Genomic DNA, 22,375 nt, shown 5'->3' with positions numbered 1-22,375 from the left:
TGGAGCTAAAAAGGCACATGCAAAGGGTGTGATATAAATCTTTACGGGGAGGAGGCGAAGAGTTGAAATAATACTTCAGTCTACTATGACCATTAACAAGCTATAGACCTTGAAAATCATGTAAGTTTTCTCATTTGTAAAGTGAGGCTTAATTTACATTTTCCTCCCAGGGCTGTTGGAAAGATTAAAACCAAGAGATAGATGGGGCACCTGGGTGGCTCAGTCGGTTGAGACTCCAACTTTGGCTCAGGTCATGATCTCGTGGTTCATGAGTTTGAGCCCTGCATTGGACTCTGTTCTGACATCTCAGAGCCTGGAGCCTGCTTCAGATTCTGTGTCTCCCTCTCTCCCTGCCCCTCCCCTGCTTGCACTCTGTCTGTCTCTCTCTCTCTCTCTCTCTCTCTTTCTCAAAAATAAATAAACACTAAAAAGAAAAAAAAAAAACAAAAACCAAGAGATAGAGAGTAGCACATAGTGAGAGATCAAAAAAAAAAAAAAGTAACTTAGGGCGCCTGGGTGGCTTAGTCAGTTGAGCATCTGACTCCTGATTTTGGCTCAGGTCATGATCCCAGGGTCATGGGATTGAGCCCCACGGTGGGCTCTGCACTGAGCATGGGGTCTGCTTAAGATTCTCTTTCTCCTTCTGCTCCCCTCCCCTACTTGCTCTCTCTCAAAAAAATAAATATTTAAAAAATAAAAAATAAAGGGTAACTTAATGAATCCACACTTTCCATTTTGGACCCTTTTCCTCTCCTGATGTCCTCCTTCTGCCATCACACCAGCAACACCTCCTTCCCCTAATTCCTAAATGCTCCTGCTATGCCTTCTCTCACTTCCAGAACCAATCCAAATTATTATACTTGCACATGAGGTTAGAGTATGTCTTTGCAGACTCTCCCTTGTATTTAGCCTGCAGGAAAGATAGACTGCAATCCAGATATTAGCTTTGTGATTATGAAGCCCCATTTACTAATGAGACCTCTGACAATATGCACCGCCACCTCGCCTTGCAGCTTAAATATGAGGGAGAGCTCTGCAGAGCTGATATTGACCCAGCCTGCTAGTAGGAGGAATCACTTGCACACACTCATCATCATCCAGCACTGGATCAGAGTGAGACTGCTGACTGAAGTTCTGGGTCCTTGCCCCGTGTAAGTAGCAGGATGCACAAGCCATACAGACAGAAAGACTGTCCAGAAAAAGGAGGAGAAGGGTCCTCAAGCCAGGCATGTGCCCTTACCCTTCTCCAATCTCCCCCATCAGATAAGTCATATCCAGACAAGTGAGTGGGGGAGGCAAGAGAGAACAAAAGCATCATTCCAATGGAAGACCCTCCATGGAAACAGGACAAGGAAGAAGTGGTTTCCCCGACAACCTGTTTTGCAAATGAGGAAGGTTAATCCCTTGCTGGGAGCTTTCTAGCCAATGGAGAAACCCATAGGGTTAGAGTCATTGACATGAACTAATACCAATAAAAGATCAGCCATCTGTTATCACAAATATGGTTGTATATAACAAAGCACTCTGAAGCTAAAGAGCTTAAAACACAAAACTACCAAAAAAATTGCTGAAAGAAATTAAATAAATGGAAAGACATCTGTGTTGGTGGATTGAAGTACTGTTAAGATGGCAGTAATTCTCAAAGCTATCTACAGGTCCAGAGCACTCCCCATCAAAATCTCAACGGCACTTGTTTGTAGAAATAGACAAAACTGCATCCTAAAATTCATGTGGAGTCTCAGGGGACCCCGAATAGCCAAGATTCTTCAAAACACAAAGTCGGAGGACTCACATGTTCTATTCTCAAAACTTACTACAAAACAACATTAAAAAACTAAAGCCAGCTGTATGGTGATGGCATAATGATAAATGTCTAGACCAGTGGAACAGAATGTAGAGCCGAAGAACATACCCTCACATATATCACATTCAAATGATTTTTGAAGGGGTGCCAAGACCATACATTGGAGAAAGGACAAAATTTTCCACAAATGGTGTTGTAAGAGCTGGATATCCACATACAGAAGAATGAGGTTTGATCCTTACCTTGTACTACATACAGAAATTAACTCAGAGTGAATCGAAGACATAAACATAAGAGCTAAACAAAACAAAACTATAAAACACTTGGAAGGAAACATAGAAAAACTTCATGACATGGATTTAGTAATGATTTCTTGGATATGACACCAAAAGCATAGGCATCAAAAGAAAAAAAATCAGTAAATTGGACGTTGTCACAATTTAAAACTTTGTGCATTAAAAGACAAAAAAGTGAAAACACAAGCCACAATGTAGGAGAAGATATTTGCAAATCAAATGTCTTATAAGGTATTAACATCCAGAATATATAAAGAACTTCCACAGCTCAGAAACAAACAACTAAACTGAATAGTGGGCAAAGGACTTGAGTAGACATTCTCCAAGGAAGATATACAAATGACCAATAAGTGCTTGGAAAAAAAATGCTCAATATCACTGGTCCCTGGGGAAATGCAAATTAAAAATCACAGTAAGATACTCCTACACACTCATTAGGATATATATTAAGTATACATAGGTGTAGATAGCTAAATATTTTTCTATGGAAAATAACTATTTCAAGGATATGGAGAAATTGGAACCTTCATGCCTTGCTGGTGGGAATGCAAGATGGTGCAGGTGCTGTGGGAAACAATTAGGTGGTTTCTTGCTAGTTAAACATAAGACTTACCATACAATCCAACAATTCTACTTATCAGTATTACCCAAAAGAATTGACAGCAGTGACTCAAATAGGGGTGCCTGGGTGGCTCAGTCGGTTAAGCATCTGACTTCAGCTCAGGTCATGATCTTGCGGTTCGTGGGTCTGAGCCCTGTGTCAGGCTCTTTGCTGACAGCTCAGAGCCTGGAGCCTGCTTCGGATTCTGTGTTTCCCTCTTTCTCTGCCCCTCCCCTGCTTATACTCTGTCTCTCAAAAATGAATAAATGTTAAAGCAGGGACTCAAATAGATACTTTTCCACCAGTGTTAACAGCAGCATTATTCATAATAGCCAACAGGTGATGGATAAACAAAATGTGGTGTATACGTGGAATATTATTCAGCCTTAAAAAGGAAGGAAATTCTGACACAGGCTACAACGTGGATGAGCCTTGAAAAGACGGTGGGTGAAATAAGCCAGACACAAAAGGACATATATTGTATGATTCCACTTATATGAGGAACCAGGAATACACAAGTCCATAGACAGAAAGTAGATTAGAAATTACCAGGACCTGGGTGGGGGGCCGGGCCGTTATTTTTTAACAGGTACAGTTTCTGTTTGGGATGATGAAAAAAGTTCTGGAAATGCATAGTGATGATGGTTGCACAGCAGTTTGTACCCAATGCCACTGCATTATACACACTCTCACATAGTTAAAAGGTAAATTTATGTTCTGTTTTATCACAGTATTTTTTTTAAATTTTTTTTTCAACGTTTTTTATTTATTTTTGGGACAGAGAGAGACAGAGCATGAACGGGGGAGGGGCAGAGAGAGAGGGAGACACAGAATCGGAAACAGGCTCCAGGCTCCGAGCCATCAGCCCAGAGCCTGACGCGGGGCTCGAACTCACGGACCGCGAGATCGTGACCTGGCTGAAGTCGGACGCTTAACCGACTGCACCACCCAGGCGCCCCGATCACAGTATTTTTTTAAAGAGCTTAAAACAATAAGCATTTGTCTCTCACAATTCTGCAAGTTGGCAATTTGGCTGTGCTCAGCTGGCAGTTCTTCTAGTCTTGTCTGGGCTCACTCATGGGTCTACAGTCAGCTGCTGAGGGGACTGGGGGCTGCCTCGGCTAGGATGGCTTCAGCTGGGATCGCTTGTCTCTGCTCCTCAAGTCTCTCATCATTCCCCTAAGCTAGCTCAGGCAGCTGGGCAGGGTCCAGAACTGCCCAGTCTCTAGAAATGGTAGGCTGGAATAGGTACAGCCTCACTTCGGCTGCATTGTGTTGGCCAGAGCAAGTCATGTGGTCAAAGCCAGTGTCAGGGAACTGAAACGGCCCCGATCTCCCGATGGGAGGAGGTGCAGTTTCACCGCAGATGACCTGGATACAGACAGGAGAGGAAAACTGGCAACTTCTTTGCATCAGTTTGACATTGTTAATAGAGAACTCTGTCAGGACACCAAATGGTTTATGTTAAGATAGGCTCGTGTATCTAATCTAGAAGTTGTTTACAGGAGTGGGGCAGTGCTGGTTCTAGAGATTTAAAAGTATAGGAGAAGTATACACAAACTCCACTTAGTGCCCAGAATATTCTCTCTCAGGCATTGAGTACTTCTCAGATTATTTTTCCAATCAAGCCAGCTACTTTGCAGATTTAGTGCTCTGTGGGAGCTGTAACTTTTCAGAGAAGCTGAGACATGGAGAGAATCTTCAAGACAATAGAATTTTGGAGGCTCAAGGGACCCAGGCAGATCATATCAGTAGGGACAGGAACCATAGACCTAGCAAGGGAAAGGGGTTTGATGAAGCCTTCAGAGTTGCCAACAACAAAACTTGGACTAGATCCCAGATTGCTGAACTCACAATCCAGTGCTCTATGATCTAGTGATCCCCTTGAAGTATGCAAACCCCAGCTCAACCACCCAAGGAATTTGATTTTATTCTTTGGGACCTTTCAATTAAAGGGTGCTCTGCAGACCAGCAGTCTTACCTGAGAGCTTATTAGAAATTCAGCATCTTGGGACACCTGGGTTGCTCAGTCGGTTAAGCATCTGACTCTGTATTTCAGCTCAGGTCATGATCTCATTGAGCCCTGCATCAGCACAGAGCCTGCTTGGAATTCTCTCTCTCCGCCCCTCCTCTGCTTCATGCGCATGTGCTTGCAGTCTCTCTCTCTCTCCATAAACATTTAACTTAAAAAAGAAAAAGAAAAATTCAGAGCACTGTGCCCCATGCCAGACTTGCTGAATTAGAGTATGCAAATTAACTTGCTGCCCAGGACATTTGCATTAATGGTAGAAGTTAAACATTCCCTGGGGACCCTGGTTTTCGATGTTGGCTGTTCTTTGGAATCACCTGGGAAAGGTTTAAAAATGCTGATGCCTGGGCTTCACCTCAGAGATTCTCACCTGTTTGTTCTTGGGTACGGTCTGGGCATAAAGATTTTTGAAAGCTCCTTGAGCCACCTCTAATGGCAGCTTTTTATTACATTTTCCTTCTGTGCAAGAGGCTAGTTTTTCCTAATGAGTAAAAACAACCTTCAGAAGACCCTAACTGACGACCTTGCTCCAGTGTCCTGGGTAGGGTTAAGTGACTTATAAATTGTTGAGAATTATTTAAATGTGTTTTTGTAAGAAAGGAAGGTTAAACACTAGAACTGGTGATTGGGAGGAGTGTTTTTAAAAAGCTACTTTGTTGCCAAAAAAGGATTGGCACTAAGACACAATGAAACCCCGCTTAATAAAAATTCTGCAAATTATACATACAGTAAAAGATTAACGACCCAGAAAAATATAAATCATGGAAGAGAGAAAAGACAATGAAAAAACACAAATGTGCAAAGCTCACACATGAACATAATAATAGTTAAGCTATAAATTTGATTTTATTTCAAGCCTCCTGGGAATCCATTAGTGAACAAAGTTTTTACTTATGGGGCACGTGGGTGGCTTAGTAGGTTAAGCGTCTAACTTTGGCTCAGGTCATGATCTCGTGGTTCGTGGATTTGAACCCCGTGTCAGGCTGTGCGCCGACAACTCAGAGCCTGGAGCCTGCTTCAAATTCTGATTTTCCCTCTCTCTCTCTGCCCCTACCCCACTCACATTCTGTCTCAAAAATAAACATTAAAAAAATTTAAGTTTTTATCCATAGGAAAGGGGAGTAGGAGAGTGTCTTTCCTGCAGGAAAACAAGGCTTTCTAACTCTTATTTGTAAATAAAAGTTTCATGAGGTCTTTCTGTGGGGACACAGAATGACAGTGAAGCATGTCTTCAAGAAAGTTCCTAGGGCAAAAGCAGGACTGGATCTCATGCTTCTTGAGTGTCTTTTGTTAAATCTGTTCATAATGTGAAACATGATTGATGGAAAATGGAGAGATGTTGTTTGAGTCTCTTGTGGGGGGTGTGTTGTGTGTGTGTGTGTGTGTGTGTGTGTGTGTGTGTCCAGCCTTATCTAAGTTATACTTAAGGAAGGGGAGTTGTAAAATCCCTTTCAACTTGTCCTGGGAGCTGGCATCCCACTCAGAGGAGAAAGGTGGATGATTATCTCTTTGTGCTGGCACAAGGGCTCTTGCTGTTCTGTTAATATCCTCGAATGAGTGAACAAGATTATCCAATGAACTCTTCAGACTCCTGCATTCTAGCCTTAAATGTTCCCTCAGGGATTGTTTGAAGACTTAATGGGATAAATGTGCTCTAACATTAAAGTCATAAAACAGGTTCTAGGAACGTGATACCCCAGCACTGCCCTTTGTGGTACGCCCAGTCGTTTTCCCCTTTCTGTTTGGGAGCAGTTTCTTTTCTTTCTTTCTTTTCTTTTTTTTTTTTTTTTAAATATAAAACAAAGAAATGACCCTATTAATCTGGAGTTTAAGGACTACAGGGTATTTTTTCTTTTGAGAATATATATCTATAGATCTTTGCATATTTAGATGTGTGCGTATATGTCTACGTGTGTATGTGTGTATTTCTCACACAATTGGCTGACCTTCAAAATCTCTGTTGAATTGAAATCATTTGAGTCGTGAAAAGGGGACCTCAGGCACATGGTCTACCAGTGCTGTTCAGACTTGAGTGTCTACATGAATTCCCTGGAGTCTTTGTTAAGATGCAAATTCTGATTCTGAGGTTCTGGCTGAGGGGGCTGAGAATCTGCAGTCCCCACAGGCTTTCGGTGTGTCGTAGGCTGCTGGTCCAAGCTGCACTCTGAGTAGCAAGGGGACAAGGTCTACAGTAGTGCCATTCCCAAACTTGGCTGCATATTGGACTCACCTGGGGAGCTTTAGAAATTACTGACACCTGGAACAACCACCAGCGATGTAATTGGTGTGGGGAAGAGACCTTGGCTTCATAAATGCTCACAGGCTCCCCCAGGTGACCAGTGTGCAGCTATGGCTGAGAGCCACTGCATTTGAAGCTGCCAGGTAAAGAGGAACCTGTCACTGAGTCAGCTGTTAGAAAACCTCCTGGTGCATTCTTAAACCTGTTATTGAATTTCAAAGACATAAAAGCTTTTCAACGGGAACACTCTTCTATCTTGAATAGACGGAAGGATGGTTGCATGGATAGATGGATATCTTTGGGGAACAAGTGATCGCATTTTGCAAAAGAAAGGAGAAACCACATGATTTTATCCTGTATGTAGCTTATATAAATCAAAGAAATGACTTAGCACCTCTGCTGTGCAGAAAGAGAGCCTTACAGACTTCCAGGTTTCTCTGGGGGAGCCAAGTAAGCAGGGAGAGCAGCACTAGACTCCACTAATCGGAAAGGTAAAGAAATTAAGGATGAAAACAGCCTCCCAACTTGTGATAGCATTGTTTCTTTGGTATTTGCTAAGTTACTAGAATATTCAGTGCACAGTCTCATATCTTTTTTTAAGTTGTTTTTTATTTATTTTTTATTTTTTATTTTTTTGAGAGAGGGAGAGAGAGAGAGAGAGAGTGCCAGCAGGGGAGGAGCAGAGAGAGGGAGGCAGAATCTGAAGCAGGCTCCAGGCTCTGAATTGTCAGAACAGTGCCTGATGCAGGGCTCAAACTCAGAAACCGTGAGATCGTGACCTGAGCCGAAGTTGGAAGCTTAACCCATTGAGCCACCCAGGAAGCCCCCCCCAAATTTTTTTTTAACTTTTTAAAGCTTATTTTATTTTGAGAAAGAGAGAAAGCATGTACACATGCTCAAGCTGGTGAGGGGCAGAGAAAGAATCCCAAGCTACCAGCATGGAGCCTGACTCGGGGTTCAATCCAACAATGAGATCAGGACCTGAGCCGAAATCAAGAGTCAGATGCTTAACTGAGCTACCCAGGTACCCCTGCAGTGATATCAAAGATACCTTTGATCAGATTCGCCTCCTCTCTGACTCAGTCACTCACACAAAGTCACCCATTTAGTCCCCACAAGATTTCTTCTTCTTCCCTTTGACCTCCAGTCTTCCAATGCTACTGCATTATGCTTCCCTGTCAGCCCCCTTCTTTATTAATTGCCTTCCAACTTAAACTCCATAATTCATCCATGTTGTAGCCCATATTGACCCTACCTGCCAACACCTGGCAAACACTGATACTGGGATATATCCATCGTCCCACTTTTGCAGAGGCTGCCCTCAGGATGCTACATATTTTCTGGACAAGACAAGCAATCATGTGCTTTTGTGCCACCCCAATGTATTTTAACAAAAGAATAATTTACATACAAGATCATTATTATACAGCTTGCAATATTTTACATATGTATGTATTCATGGGACCATGACCCAGATGAAGATGGAACATTTTCATCACCCACCAAATTCACTTGGGCCTCTTCCCAGTGAACATCTTCCCCTGGAGGTAATCATCATCATTCTGACTTCAATCACTGAAGAGAAATGAATGACTAATAGCTAGGAATGTTTGGTAAAGCTGACCTTAATATTTAATGGACTTTGAAGTTCAGTGTTTCTGAAACTTTTGGAACATTTAGAGCCCAGATTTTCTCCACTTTTTTCCCCATAGAAGCATACTTTTTTCTTGGCATCCAAGACTAGTCCATCTCTGAAATATAAGTACATAATTACAATACCAACTTTATACTCTAAAATGTTATTTAAGTGCTTAGCAGTTTTATTTCCAGATTAACAAGTTTCTTAACATTTATCATGCCTTGAAGAGATGATTTTAATGTTTATTAAAATTGCTTAAAATGTCAGGTGGAAAAAAATTTGAGTTTTGGACACTCAAAGGTAAAATTTTGTTGACCAAATTTAAAATAAATATGCCCTTGGAGATCTAGTAGAAGGGAAGACAGATGTCTCTGGAAATAGAATGTTAAGTAAAGGTGAACTGTATTGACTTATTAAAGCTTTTTTAATGTCCACCCCCTCCCTTGTTTGAATGTAAGGTCTGTGGCGGCAATACCATCAATAATTAATTATTAAATGGAAAAATAAATATGCTTTGTACATCTTTATATCATCTGTAGGCAAGCAAAAAATTTTGACATTTGGCGTTGCATATGCCCAATTTTTCACGAATCATGTAACCAGTTTGTGTTTTTACAAGGGTAGGGTAGCAACTGATGTGTAGACTACACATTTTGTTAGCTATTAAATTTTAAATGTCAGAATCTTGACCAAATGCAAGGTGAGAAGATGTTTCCTTTGTTGCATGATGGAATTTTGAAGTTGCTGTAAAGGCTAACCATTCCAAAGAGCAATCAATTTGTTTTTCCCCAGTTCCCATAATCCTGAGTTTTAAACATCTTTCCTTCCTGGAAATATTTAACATGACCTTGTCGTGGGGTGTGCTTACGTTCCTCTCATTGTGTCACAGAGTAGGTGGAGCTTGTTCCTGCCTACCGTGCTTCCTTTCCCACACCCTCAGAGGTTCAAGTTGAGGATGCTGATGGGCTGTGCTGTGGTTTTCACGTATTTTGGGAGGCATTGATACTACCAGCTGAGTGATACTGGGCAAGTTGCTTGGCCTCTCTGAGCCTCATTGCCCTTCTTTGTGCAAAGAGGTAATATTGTCATCTATCCCAGGGTCTTATGAGGGTGAAGTATGGGGGAAACACCTGTAATTCTCTTGGCACACAGTGTTGAGGTCAATGTTAGTGACTAGAAGCTCTCTTAAACCCATTCGTGGAATATTGGCAGCCATTTCATTGATCTCACAAATAATTTAAAGTTCACATCCTCCGTGGAGGGTGCTGAGCTTTTGTTTATGCCATCATGTCTGTGACGCCTAACACTGAACAAGAACCTGAGCAGCTCGCATCTCTGATTGCTGCTGTTTGAAAATTCCTTTGAGAACAGGATACGATCTCTTATTCTAGTCAGTTGGCTTGACTCACAAATAAAATTGCTTCAGAAGTGGAAGACCTGTGTTTCATGTACCCTTCTGCGGTAGAATTGCAGATTATAAATGAACCAAAGTGCTTTTCTGGTGCCAAGTGACCCTATACCACTGACAAATAGAAATACTCAACTCACCAAGAGGCTTTCTTTCTCCTCCTTTCTCCCTCCCTCCCTCCCTCCCTCCCTCCCTTCCTTCCTTCCTTCCTTCCTTTCTTCTTCCCTTCCCTCCTCCCTTCCTCCCTCCCTTCCTTCCTTCCTTCCTTCCTTTCCTTCCTCCCTTCCTTCCTCCCTCCCTTCCTCCCCTCCTTCCTTCCTTTCTCCCTCCCTTCCTTTCTTTCTCCCTCCCTTCCTCTCTTTCTCCCTCCCTTCCTTTCTTTCTCACTTCCTCCCTCCCTCCCTTCCTTCCTTCCTTCCTTCCTTCTTCCCTTCCTTCTTCCCTTCCCTCCTCTCTTCCTCCCTTCTTTCCTTCCCCTCTTCCTTCCTTCTTCCATTCCCTCCTCCCTTCCTTCTTTCCTTCCTTCCTTCCTCCCTTCCCTCTTCTTTTCCTTCTTCCCTTTCTTCCTTCCTCCCTCCTTCCTCTCTTCCTCCCTTCCTTGCTTCTTCCCTTTCTTTCCCCCCTTCCTTCTTCCCTTCCTTCTTCCCTTCCCTCCTCCCTTCCTTCCTTCTCCCTTACTTCCCTCCTCCCTTCCTTTTTCCCTTCCTTTCTCCCTTCCTTTCTCCCTTCCTTCCTTCCTCCCTTCCCTCCTCCTTTCCCTCCTCTCTTCCCTCCTCCCTTCTTTTCTCTCTCTCTCTCTCCCTTTCTTTCTCCCTCCTTCCTGCCCTCCCTCTCTCTCCCTTTCTCCCTCTCTCCCTCCTGCTACCTCTTTCTTTAGCCCATGAATCAAATACTAGAACAGTTTTTCCCCCAAAAAGGAGCTGGGAAAACTGGTGACACTCTAGATCAAGAGTCAGCAGACTTTTTCTGTGAAGGGTCACGGGCTACATGGTTTTTGTCACAACTCCTCAACTCTGCCTATTGTGGCCCCAAAGCAGCCACGTGCTGTACATAAGCACATGCATGTGACTGTGTTCCAGTAAAACTTATTTACAAAAACAGGCTGGATTTGGCCCACAGACCATAGCTTGCCATCTCCTGCTCTAGATGAATGCTGTCCAACAGAAATACAATGCAAACCAATATTCAATTTTACATTTTCTTGTAGCCACATTTTTGAAGTTCTTGATCTATTAAGACATGAATTTTTAAAGACTTTTAAAAGATAGAATGAACAAATCTTAGAACAGGAAGAGACAGACACCTCAACTTACAGATAACATAAATTTACTGCAGCACCCTGATATCTAATGGCCCAAGATTTTTTAAGTGACGGTAGGAAACTGCACAACTGCCAAAATGCCCACTTTTGAGTGATTTTTCTTATAGTCTATGTAAGTAGAACCAAAATTCTAACCATGAAGCTATGCCAAATTCAAATAATTTTAGCCACAAGAAACTAAAAGGGACTCAGAGATAAGCCTTGGCCATGCCCCTGTTAGTACTTCGTACTGACTCATCCTTCTGTGGGCAAAAGCAGATGGAGAATGGCTTCCTGATTATCCCCACTTAAGAGAAGCCTGCATCGCTTCTCGGCCTTTTGGCTAAGATCAAGTGAAGAGAAGCCTGCCACCCTATCACTCAACTCTCACGAAATTCTATTCAGACAAATGCCTTCTTCTCTGGCCACATTAAGAATTGCCATCCCTCGGGGCACCTGGGTGGCACAGTCGGTTAAGCGTCCGACTTCAGCCAGGTCACGATCTCGCGGTCCGTGGGTTCGAGCCCCGCGTCAGGCTATGGGCTGATGGCTCAGAGCCTGGAGCCTGTTTCCGATTCTGTGTCTCCCTCTCTCTCTGCCCCTCCCCCGTTCATGCTCTGTCTCTCTCTGTCCCAAAAATAAATAAACGTTGAAAAAAAAAATTAAAAAAAAAAAAAAAAAAGAATTGCCATCCCTGCCCACAGGCACACAAACCTTTCCTCCTCCCGTAGCCTGCTTTACCTGCTCTAGTATAAATGGGCCCAGCTCCTAGCTTTTATACCTCCCCTCCCTGCTCCAGCCATCATGGAGGAAAGGGGCACATGGGTGAATTGGGGCTGGCTGATCTAGGATGGCTCATTTCAGATCTCCCAGTGGTCCAGCCCAAGCTTGTTCACCTGGAAGAAGCAGGGAATGGAGAGGGTAGCAGCTGACAACGCTTCTGATAGCCCAGACTAAGCATTGATAGTGTCACTTAAGCCCATTCTCCATTGTCTAAGCCAGCCGTATGGCCATCTCCTATTCAAGGGTGGACACATAGTCTTCACCAGCTCCCAGTATGAAGAACTATAAAGTCACATTACGTAGAAGGGGGGGAGGGGTAATTATTCCCATTTCACAAGCTGGGTTTTGTGATATGCTCTAATTAATGTGCTTCTTCCTCTCCCCTGTGTGGGTTTATATCTCAACCTGAAATACTGAAAAATAAAACATTTGTTCAGACATGGTCACCTTCTTGTTGATACCTGAAATCAAGCTGAGACAAGCACTTCCATTCACAGCTTTCAGTGCTCTGTCTCAGGACTCAGGTGCTCAACGTCATTTCTTCTACCAGGACAATCTCAGTGCATATACATGTAAGAATTTAATACTGTTCTTTAAGCCTTCTGTGTACTATAGGCATGTCTTAGGCTGGGTTCCTCAAAAGCAGAGCTGAGACTAAGGCTTATATGTGAGTTTATTTTGGAAAATTAGGTTAAGGTTCATAACTGACATTGCTTCCCTTGGTATTCCTGGAGCTGCTGTGGATGTCCTGTGCCCCATGACTGATGCCAGTTATAGAGAGTCAGCGTGGGCACACGTGATAGGAACATCAAGATCAAGTCTGTCCCTACCTGCTCTCTTTAATTCCTGGTCTGCCTTCTAATTCTAGATTCACTGTCATCATCATTATTATTATACTACTTAAAGTATTCCAGCTGCTGTGACATACTAACCCATACATCTTAGTAAATAAGGTCAACAAAATAGAAGTTTATTTATCATTCACTTAGTATCCAGTGTGGATTTTCCTAACCAGAGCATGGTATCCCATGTGGTCATTTAGCAAGGAAGATTCTACCATGTGGCCCTGGCATCCCCTAGCAACTGAGAGGATCCTGCCAGGTCCTCTCCATTCATTTGGCAGACAGGAAAATAAAGAGAAGAAAAGGCATTTCTTTGTGGCATTGGCCTGGAAAGGATACATGTCACGTCCTGCTCCCATTCTATGGGTGAGAATTGGTCCCATTGTCTGTCTAGATGCAAAGGCTCCTGGTAAATGTGGTCTCTGGCTGGGAACAGCTTTGCAGCAATGCCTTTACACAATGGAAGGGGAGTACCCATTGTGGTGGCCACTTAAAATATCTGCCACATCAGTCAAGCATACTGGTATCCATGCCCGTTGGTTTACAAGAAGGGGACCCCATCCATCTTCATTTTCAATTTTTTTATTGTGAAATCTTTGTCTAAAAAAGGTATGCCTGATGCCTCTTGTGTCCCATCTCATGTCTTTTAGGCCAGCCTTTTTCACTCCGGCCATTGCTGAGGCAACCTGCTGTTCACCCCCATTGCACCACTCACCTTTGCTTTCAGACATGGCAATTTCTTCACTGCCACTTTGTGGGACACACATGGGAGTCCCCTCAGCCATTCTGACACAGAAGATGGGAGCAGGTGGATGAACACTTCCATCCTCAGTCCCTTGAGTGGCCAGTTCTGAGACAGGTTCACAGCTCTTCAAGAGAGCTGAGCCCCAATTGTCCACAGATAGTCAGCTTGATAACATACCATTGAATGGGCTTCCCTTTTCTGTTTCACCCCCTTACAGTTCCTAACTTCATTTTCCAAAATAAACTACTCATGTGCGGGCCTTTGCCTCGGATCTGCTTTTGAGGAACCCAGACTAAGATGTGAATATGGCATATGAGAGGTTTAAGAGTAACATTAAATTCTTATAGGTACTACCCAAGTTAAGAAATACATGGTGGAATCTTGTCTCATCTCGAAGTACTCCCTGCCCTTAGGAACAATTTTTTGTTTCAGTAAATGAATAAATCAATGAACAGAGATACTTCTATAGTCCTACTTCATTGCTGCCTACACTCTAAACCAGAACACCACAAGTAAATAATAGTTAAGTTCAGCTATAACACTCATAGTCTCAAACCGACTTCAAACCCATCCATGAAACACTTATATTACCTCTGATCAAACTGACTTCAGTTGACTTCAGCATGACTGCTTTACATTCTAAGCAGCAAGAACCAGGGCCATAAATTGCATTTGCTTTGCCAGATTAACAATAAATAGAAAGTCTGCTTTAGGGATTATCCTTGTACGAAACTGGTCACTAAATGTGTTAGATTCACTGTGTTTAACGAGGTAGAGAAAAATGGCAAACAGACTGTTTTCCAGTTAATGAGGAATCTTGCCTTTTACTAAATTCACAAAGTCATTCTTAGATACACTAGGCTTTATTATAATCTGGCAGAATATAACGTTTAGTTAATAAAGGAATTGACTTATTTGTGTTCTATATGATCATTACATATTTACTTAAAAGATCTTAATGATTAGAAATCCACACCCCTGCTGGGTGGCTCAGTTGGTTAAGCATCATGATCTCAGTTTGTGAGTTTGAGCCCCATGTCAGGCTCTGTGCTGACAGCATAGAGCCAGGAGCCTAGCTCAAATTCTGTGTCTCCCTCTCTCTGCCCCTCCCCTGTTCACACTATCTCTCCCTGTCTCTCAAAAATGAATAAACATTAAAAAAATTTTTTAAAGGAATCTGCACCCCTGCTGCCCCTTGGAGACGTTCTGCCCTTATTCTCACATTTCCAGGAATATGGAATTCCACCTACTTACTCAATTAGCCCTACCCCCTGTGGTTACCAAAAAAAAAAAAAAAAAAAAAAAAAAGTGTTTTCTACATTGAAAGAAAATAGAAGATCTGAGTCTTCTGGTGTATAAAAATCCAGCTGAGAATTAGCATTTCTTGCCATAAGTATTCAAGTATGTCAGATCCATTTGTTGTTGTTACATACACAGCTGTTTGCAACCACATTCCTTAATAAAAACAAGGCAACTGATTCTCTGCAAACAGCATGAGAATTCAGATAAATTGTTAAAAGTAGATACTTTCTGAGAGAGTCTTGGTTTGTTCTTGAGTCATGGGAATGTTTAGCTTATTGACCTCCTGAGAAGTGTTTACCCAGAAAGACAAAATGAAATGCATTCTTGAAGAGGATAGAAGACATTGTTTTTTAAAAAGAAAGGCAAGGTCTTATTAGGGCAAAGCTGTTAATTACACACTTCATTATTGTCAAGGTTAATACAGTCTGTGAGAGCAGAGGCACTTTTTCATCTCTTCCTCAGAACAAGGGGAGACAGCTGTTCTTACGGACAGATCCATTATAGCTTATCACTGGCCGGCAGCCTGGGGAAGGAGCACCATGAAATATGGCCGCTGTCAACAAGAGAGCAGACGCTGAGCTGGTCCAGGCACAATGGAAAGGCAATGAGAACCAGGGTGTCAAACTCAAATAGGTTGGGTTGCATTGATTTTTAATGCCTGGCTGTTCTGCAGCATGAAGTTCAGCGATACTCTTGCCGTTATATTATTGATCTCTAAAACTGCACAATCTTGCTTTAATAAACATCAGATACTGACAGCCATAAATAGTAGTTCTTGCATTTTGAAGCCTGGTTAAACCATGTTGTAAAATTTTGCATGTTTGGATTTCACTATTGTTGCTTTGGTGTTATGATTCCTTAAAGTGAAACCTGTGTTAGGGAAACAAATATTACCTCGGTTCTAGTTTCACAGGTCTTCCTGATTAAATAAGGTTACCAAACCCTTCTTTTTTTCTATTCTTTTTAGACAGGTCAACAGTTTATTTCTAACAGATATTTACATTTTTGCAAGCCCTTGCTTTTTAACACCGACTAAATAGTTTTCACTGAAAGAGAGAAAAGCATGTGCTCCTTTAAGAGTAATAGAGTTACACCATCTGTAAACATCTCCAAATGTTAAAAAGGAGATCCAAGAAAAGACTGTGTCTTCTATAGCCTGTTATTATAGTGTCTTTGGGTTTTTGTTTGTTTTGTTTTTGCTATAGATGAAATTTTCTTCTTTGCAAATGTCTGCAACCACACCTTCACTTCCATAGTACTCGAGTTTTATTCATCAATGACTCTGAGATTTATAGCCTCATAATAAGATCATGATGCTATAGAAGCAGGTGTGCCAAAATAGTGAAATCTTTCAAAGTATTCATTTTGGTTAAACATAGGAAATATTTCACCTTTGTAGAGAATGGGAAAACATTGAACAGTGTAGCTCCCAGCAGCTACAACTGTAACATCAAATAATTTTAACACAATACAACAATACATATATATGTAATACGATATATATGTATACAGATATATGTTATATAGATATAAAATAAAAATTTAACATTATACTATATATTTAATAAAATATATATTTAGTGCCATATATACATACACATATATATATATATATATATATATATATATATATATATATATATATGAAGTCCTGGATCGTATTATACTGAAAAGTATATGTCAGTCTAATATGTTTTATTATAAAAGTACCCTAGTTGTAGAAAATATGGAAAATGCACTAACCCCATTGAGTACACAGTGTGAACAGCAGACCAGCAGGATTATCACTGCCTGGGAGCCCATTCAAGATGTGGAATTCCAGACCCCACTTCAGACCTATTGAATCAGACTCTCCCTCTAACAGGATCCTCAGGTGATTTGTGTGCACATTAAGATTTGACAAGTGCAGGTTTAAAATCTATGTCACACTTAATCTCCCCACCTAGAGATGACCACTGTCAATATTTTACTGTATTTCTATTAATCTTCCTTTTCCATATGTATCTTTCAGTGTAAATAATAGGAAGTCTAATTTTGTTAATTTTTAGGACTCAGATATTACATCTTTAAGAAGGATTACAGTAGGGTGCTGATCATGTTTTGAAAGTATTCCATTTTTTATATCTACTAAGGAATATTTCTTTGAAATATATAACAATTGTAATTAGCTGAAGATATATCTTTAAACTCAGGAAATTTGTATTTTGCATCTAAAGTTACTAATAATCATTTTTAAAAATTTTATTAATGTTTATTTATTTTTGAGTGAGAGCAGGGGAAGGATAGAGAGAGAGGGAGGGAGACAGAAGCTGAAGCAGGCTCCAGGTTCTGAGCTGTCAGCACATAGCCCGACACGGGGCTCAAACCCATGGACCACAAGATCATGACCCAAGCTGAAGTCAGACACTTAACCGACTGAGCCACCCAGGCGCCCCCTAATAATTGTTTTTAAAAGTCTAAAACATCAATTCTTTTCCTTCCATTGCATAAAGCTGAGATTGATTTATTCCATTGTTTACATCTTTCTTCTTTTCTTTAATTATTATAAACCTAATTTTAGAGTAAATTTTAACTTATAAAATAGTTAAATAACTACCATTTATTAGTGCTTCCTGTATGCCAGGAATCATGCCAGCTGTTTTACACATTATTGTATTAAATCACATTAACCCAATGAGACAAAGATTTATTCTTGCCGTTTTATGGATTAAGAAACCATGGCTTTTAAAGGTTAGGTGACTTGCCCACTATCACACAGTTGATAAATGCTGTAAGCCTGATTCAAAACTAGGATAAAAAACTACATTGTTTTTTAAAAGTGTTTCTTATTCAATGATAGTCTTTATTTTTTCTTCTAAATAGTAGTTATCTCATAACCATATATTTCTCCTTCCACATCAACAAGTATGTAGAATTATGTTTATTGAGTTTACTGCTATAATTTCTGCATGTAAACTGAACATGTCTTTGGGTATGCAGTGATAAGTGCACAGAAACAGCAGACTTCCCAATTCTGAGGTCACAGATTAATTCATGTCTTAAAACAGTGACCCTCTAATCTCCCATAAAAAATCTAAATTAACTTACTTCGGGGACAAAATTGTGAAATAGGTGTTTATGATTGTTTGGTTTTTCATTTTCCAAATGTAGTATATTTATAGCACAACTAATGAAGGAAAGAAAGGGCTCTCTCCCAAACAGGCCTTCATTATGTTATCACTTAGTCATTTAAAAAAATATTTGCAGATAGTATGGATATAGACATATTACAGATCTCCATTATAGCTTTTGATGTTATTGTATGGATGGGTGGGTGGATAGATAGCCAGTTGGATGGATACGTTGATAGATGATAGACACATAGATAGACACATATCTAAAACTGATAGTTCAGCCCCATCATAGCCATTTATTAATTTGCTGAAGATAAACTAACAAGTTCTCTGGATATAAATTCCAAAGGACAAGTGATTGAAATGCTGATTTGATATGAGTGGGGAATGCTTTCTTCTGTTATCATAATTATCCACATAGCCCCAAAGATGGTGGCATGTTAACATATTCTGATCATCTCTGTGTCTCAATCATTTAGTAAGTGATGAGCTGGTAATTACCTCTTTTTTTTTTTTTTTTTTTTTTTTTTTTTTTTTTTTTTTTTTTTTTTTGGTCACCATCCAAGTATATCTATTATTTCCTCCTGGACCTAGCTCACAATTCTCCCCTCCCTGGAAACTTTCCAAGAGTTTTAGTCTGTTCTTCTCTGATCTTTTCTTTACTATATAATCTGCACATTTTAACTTGCCTTGGACTGATTGGATAGGAAAAAAAGAAAACCTTGTCTTTCACTGATCTATAAATCATATGTTCTAGGACAAATTTGACTTTTGCCTCTAGTTTGAAATCCTCTATTATACTGAGATGATTTTGAACTCCTTTGCTACTTGCTCACAGGTATTTTTCTCCTAAAATTCTGGAAGTCTGAAGTCACAACACTTTGTTCTTTGTTCTTTTATCCACCCCCATCGTATTTTGCTGCAAACCTTGTCATTGTCAAGGCACAGCTGACTGGCTTTGTAAGTGGTTTGTGATTTCTTTCTGTTCCTGGTATTCTGGTGTTATTTAGGTTCGTTAAGGGGAACATTTGGGCTCGGCAGTTTGTCACTAAGGTTCAAGTACAACAACCACATCAACTACTAAGTCATCCAGACCTCAGCCGTGATGATACAGAAGTGTGGCTCTAGCAAGCATTACAGTTAGATGCTTAATGAAAATATCACAGGTGATCACATATAAAATCTCATAAGTGATCTTCAAGCTGTTCAGTGTAGTTCAGAAAATGCCTTCCTTTTCTATAAAATCTAGTAACTCCAATTTTTATGAATTCTGTAAAAGGGTAAAAAAAATGTGCGCCCATTCCTGGGTATGTTAATACTCAAGTGACAATACTTACTCGTTTTGCAAATAATATGAATAATGAATGTAAGAAATATGATTTTTAAAACCAGTTATAGACTTAAAATTATAATCAGCTTATCATTAGATGGTTAGGGCTTATTATTTAAGGACAGGAACCAGGGAGGAGGTTTCCCCTAACTAGTAAATAAGACAGTGTTGCTTAGTCTTCTAAATGGCTTTTTGATGTTTAATTGATATCTCTATTGAGATAGGTAAACGCAAATTTGCAATTAAGGTTATATAATATTTGACTTATTTCACCACTGAAACGATCAATTTTTATCACTTTTTAGGGGATATTCCTGGGGTCTTTTTTCCTCAGTGGAGTAGGGGTGGGATTGCAGTATCAGTTTGAAAGCATGAAATGATTTCTTTAAATGGCATTCCCTTTACTGTTCCCAGACAATCGTTAGAGGAAATAAACCGTGCAAAGAAACCTCCATCAACGGCCTGCTGGAGGACTTCGACAACATCTCTGTGACTCGCTCCAACTCCCTAAGGAAAGAAAGCCCACCCACCCCAGACCAGGGAGCCTCCAGCTACGGTCAAGGCCATCGGGAAGAAAATGGCTTCATCACCTTCTCGCAGTATTCCAGCGAGTCCGATACCACTGCTGACTACAGCACTGAGAAGTATCGAGAAAAGAGTCTCTATGGTGATGACCTGGATCCGTTTTATAAAGGCAGCCATGCCGCCAAGCAAAATGGGCATGTCACAAAGACCAAACACGGGGAAGCCTACTATTCTGAGATGAAGCCTTTGAAATCCGATATTGCCAGATTTCCTGTTGATTATCACACACACTTGGACTCACTGAGCAAACCAAGTGAATACAATGAGCTCAAGTGGGAGTACCAGAGAGCCTCAAGCAGTTCCCCTCTAGATTATCCATTCCAATTCATGCCTTCTAGAACTGCGGGGACCAGCGGGTGTTCCAAGGAGAGTCTGGTGTTCAGCGAAAGCGAGTGGGGACCCAGCCTAGATGACTATGATAGGAGGCCAAAGTCATCATACTTGAATCAGACCAGCCCTCAGCCCACCATGCGGCAAAGGTCCAGGTCAGGTTCGGGGCTCCAGGAACCAATGATGCCCTTTGGAGCAAGTGCATTTAAAACCCACCCCCAAGGACACTCGTACAACTCCTACACCTACCCTCGCCTGTCCGAGCCCACAATGTGCATTCCAAAGGTAATGTTATGTTCACTGCCTCCTTCCTCCTTATGTGCAGGCACCTCACAAAGGTGGTGCTAACATGACCTTCTCACAGAGATCTAATGTGATGCTTCACCTTTTAAGTGAGAGTCCATATCAAAACCCTACCTGATTTCTATCCACGAGCCCCAAGGGCAGAGGATGTAGGGCAAGGCACATTTATTCATTAAAATCCAAGTCTTTGGAGATCCCCTACAGGGTTTCTGATTAAAAGACAAAAAATTATTTGAAAGATGTCCTGATATACTACTAATAAATAGTCTGCTCATATTGTACTCATATACTCCTCTATTAAGGAGCACTCATATTGTGCTCATATACTCCTCTATTAAGGAGCATATGATCATAAACCATTAGATAGAGTAATTACAGTGGTTCCTATATTCTAACAAATTTTACATGGATCTATAGAAAAGGAAGAAAATAATCAGGATTACATGGTAAGTTTTTAATAAAGTTTATTTTAGAGTTAAATTTTAATTTAATAACCATTCTCACAGGTGTGAGGTGATATCTCATTGTGGTTTAGATTTTCTCTTATGATGAGTGATGTTTAGAACCTTTCTTTCCATGTACCTGTTGACCATTTGTGTATCTTCTTTAGAAAAAAGTGTATTCAGGTCCTTTGTCCATTTTTTGATTGGGTTATTTGGGATTTTTTTTTTTTTTTTTTTTGCTATTGAGTTGAATGACTTCCTTCTATATTTTTTAACCTCTTATCAGATATGTGGTTTGCAAATATTTTCTCCCATTCCATAGGTGCATTTTCATTTTGTTGATGTTTCCCTTTGCTGTGCAGAATCTTTTTATTTTGATGTAGTCCCACTTGTTTATTTTTGCTTTTGTTGCCTTTTGGTGTCAAATATAAAAAATCATGCCAAAACCAATGCCAAGAAATTACCCCCTCTTTTTCTTCTAGGAGTTTTATGGTTTCAGGTCTTACATTCAAGTCTTTAATGCATTTTGAGTTGTTATGTATAGAGTAAGATAGGGACCCAGTTTCATTCTTTTACATGTGGCTGTCCAATTTTCCCAGCACCATTTATTGAAAACACTATCCTTTCTGCATTTGTATATTCTTGGCTCCTCTGCTGAAATTTGATGGACTGTATATTTGTGGGTTTATTTCTGGTCTCTGGTCTGTTCCTTTGAGCTATGAGTCTGCTTTTATGCCAATACCATACATTTTGATGTCTATAACTTTGTAATATAGTTTGAAATATCCAGCTTTGTTCTCCTTTCTCAGGACCGCTTTGGCTGTTTAGGGTCAAATGTGATTTGTGCATGTGTGCTGTAGTTGCACACTTATGGTAGGAAGCTGTTTGTGTCAAGGTCATAGAAAAAGCTTTGTCCAGAGACAATAACCATTCAGCCCTGGGGCCATATTTGGCTCATTGACCTGTTGGGTCCACAAAATAGTCATCTCCAGCTTCTGAAAAATCAAGATATTTCACTTAGTATCTTCAACTTCTGGGTTTCAGCCTTCTCTTTAAAAAAAAAATGGGAATATCTGACATGCCTGGGCACAATTTTCACATAGCATTGGAAATGGAACCGGCTGGAAGCAAAGGCTGACCCATTAGAGAAGAGAGGCCCTTCTCAGTCCACTTCATTCATTTTTCTCATTAACCTAATCCTAGAGGCATTTGGGATTTAATATAACCCCCAACAGTGCCTGCCCACCCATTTCACAGGAGGAAAAACTGAGGTCCAGAGTGTC

At 40.7% G+C, this 22,375-nt stretch overlaps 1 protein-coding gene across 9 annotated transcripts in view; it reads left to right on the top strand.

Annotated features, from left to right (window-relative positions):
- Positions 1–22,375, top strand: part of PAK5 (p21 (RAC1) activated kinase 5) — a 322,934-nt gene that overhangs the window by 259,725 nt on the left and 40,834 nt on the right. For 8 of the 9 annotated variants that reach the window (XM_040447684.1, XM_040447682.1, XM_040447681.1 and 5 more), the window contains one exon: positions 19,846–20,631. In XM_040447684.1, coding sequence (XP_040303618.1) covers positions 19,846–20,631 — 786 coding nt within the window. Of the gene's footprint in view, positions 1–12,536; positions 12,542–12,603; positions 12,610–19,845; positions 20,632–22,375 lie in introns of those variants that run through there. The other variant, XM_040447689.1, reaches the window with a different exon arrangement.

Source organism: Herpailurus yagouaroundi, unplaced genomic scaffold (genome assembly GCF_014898765.1).
Source record: "Herpailurus yagouaroundi ecotype Mexico unplaced genomic scaffold, PumYag 196, whole genome shotgun sequence".
Taxonomy (NCBI): domain Eukaryota; kingdom Metazoa; phylum Chordata; class Mammalia; order Carnivora; family Felidae; genus Herpailurus; species Herpailurus yagouaroundi.
The sequence above is the reverse complement of the archived record's forward strand: the minus strand, read 5'-3'. Positions and strand labels throughout refer to the sequence as shown.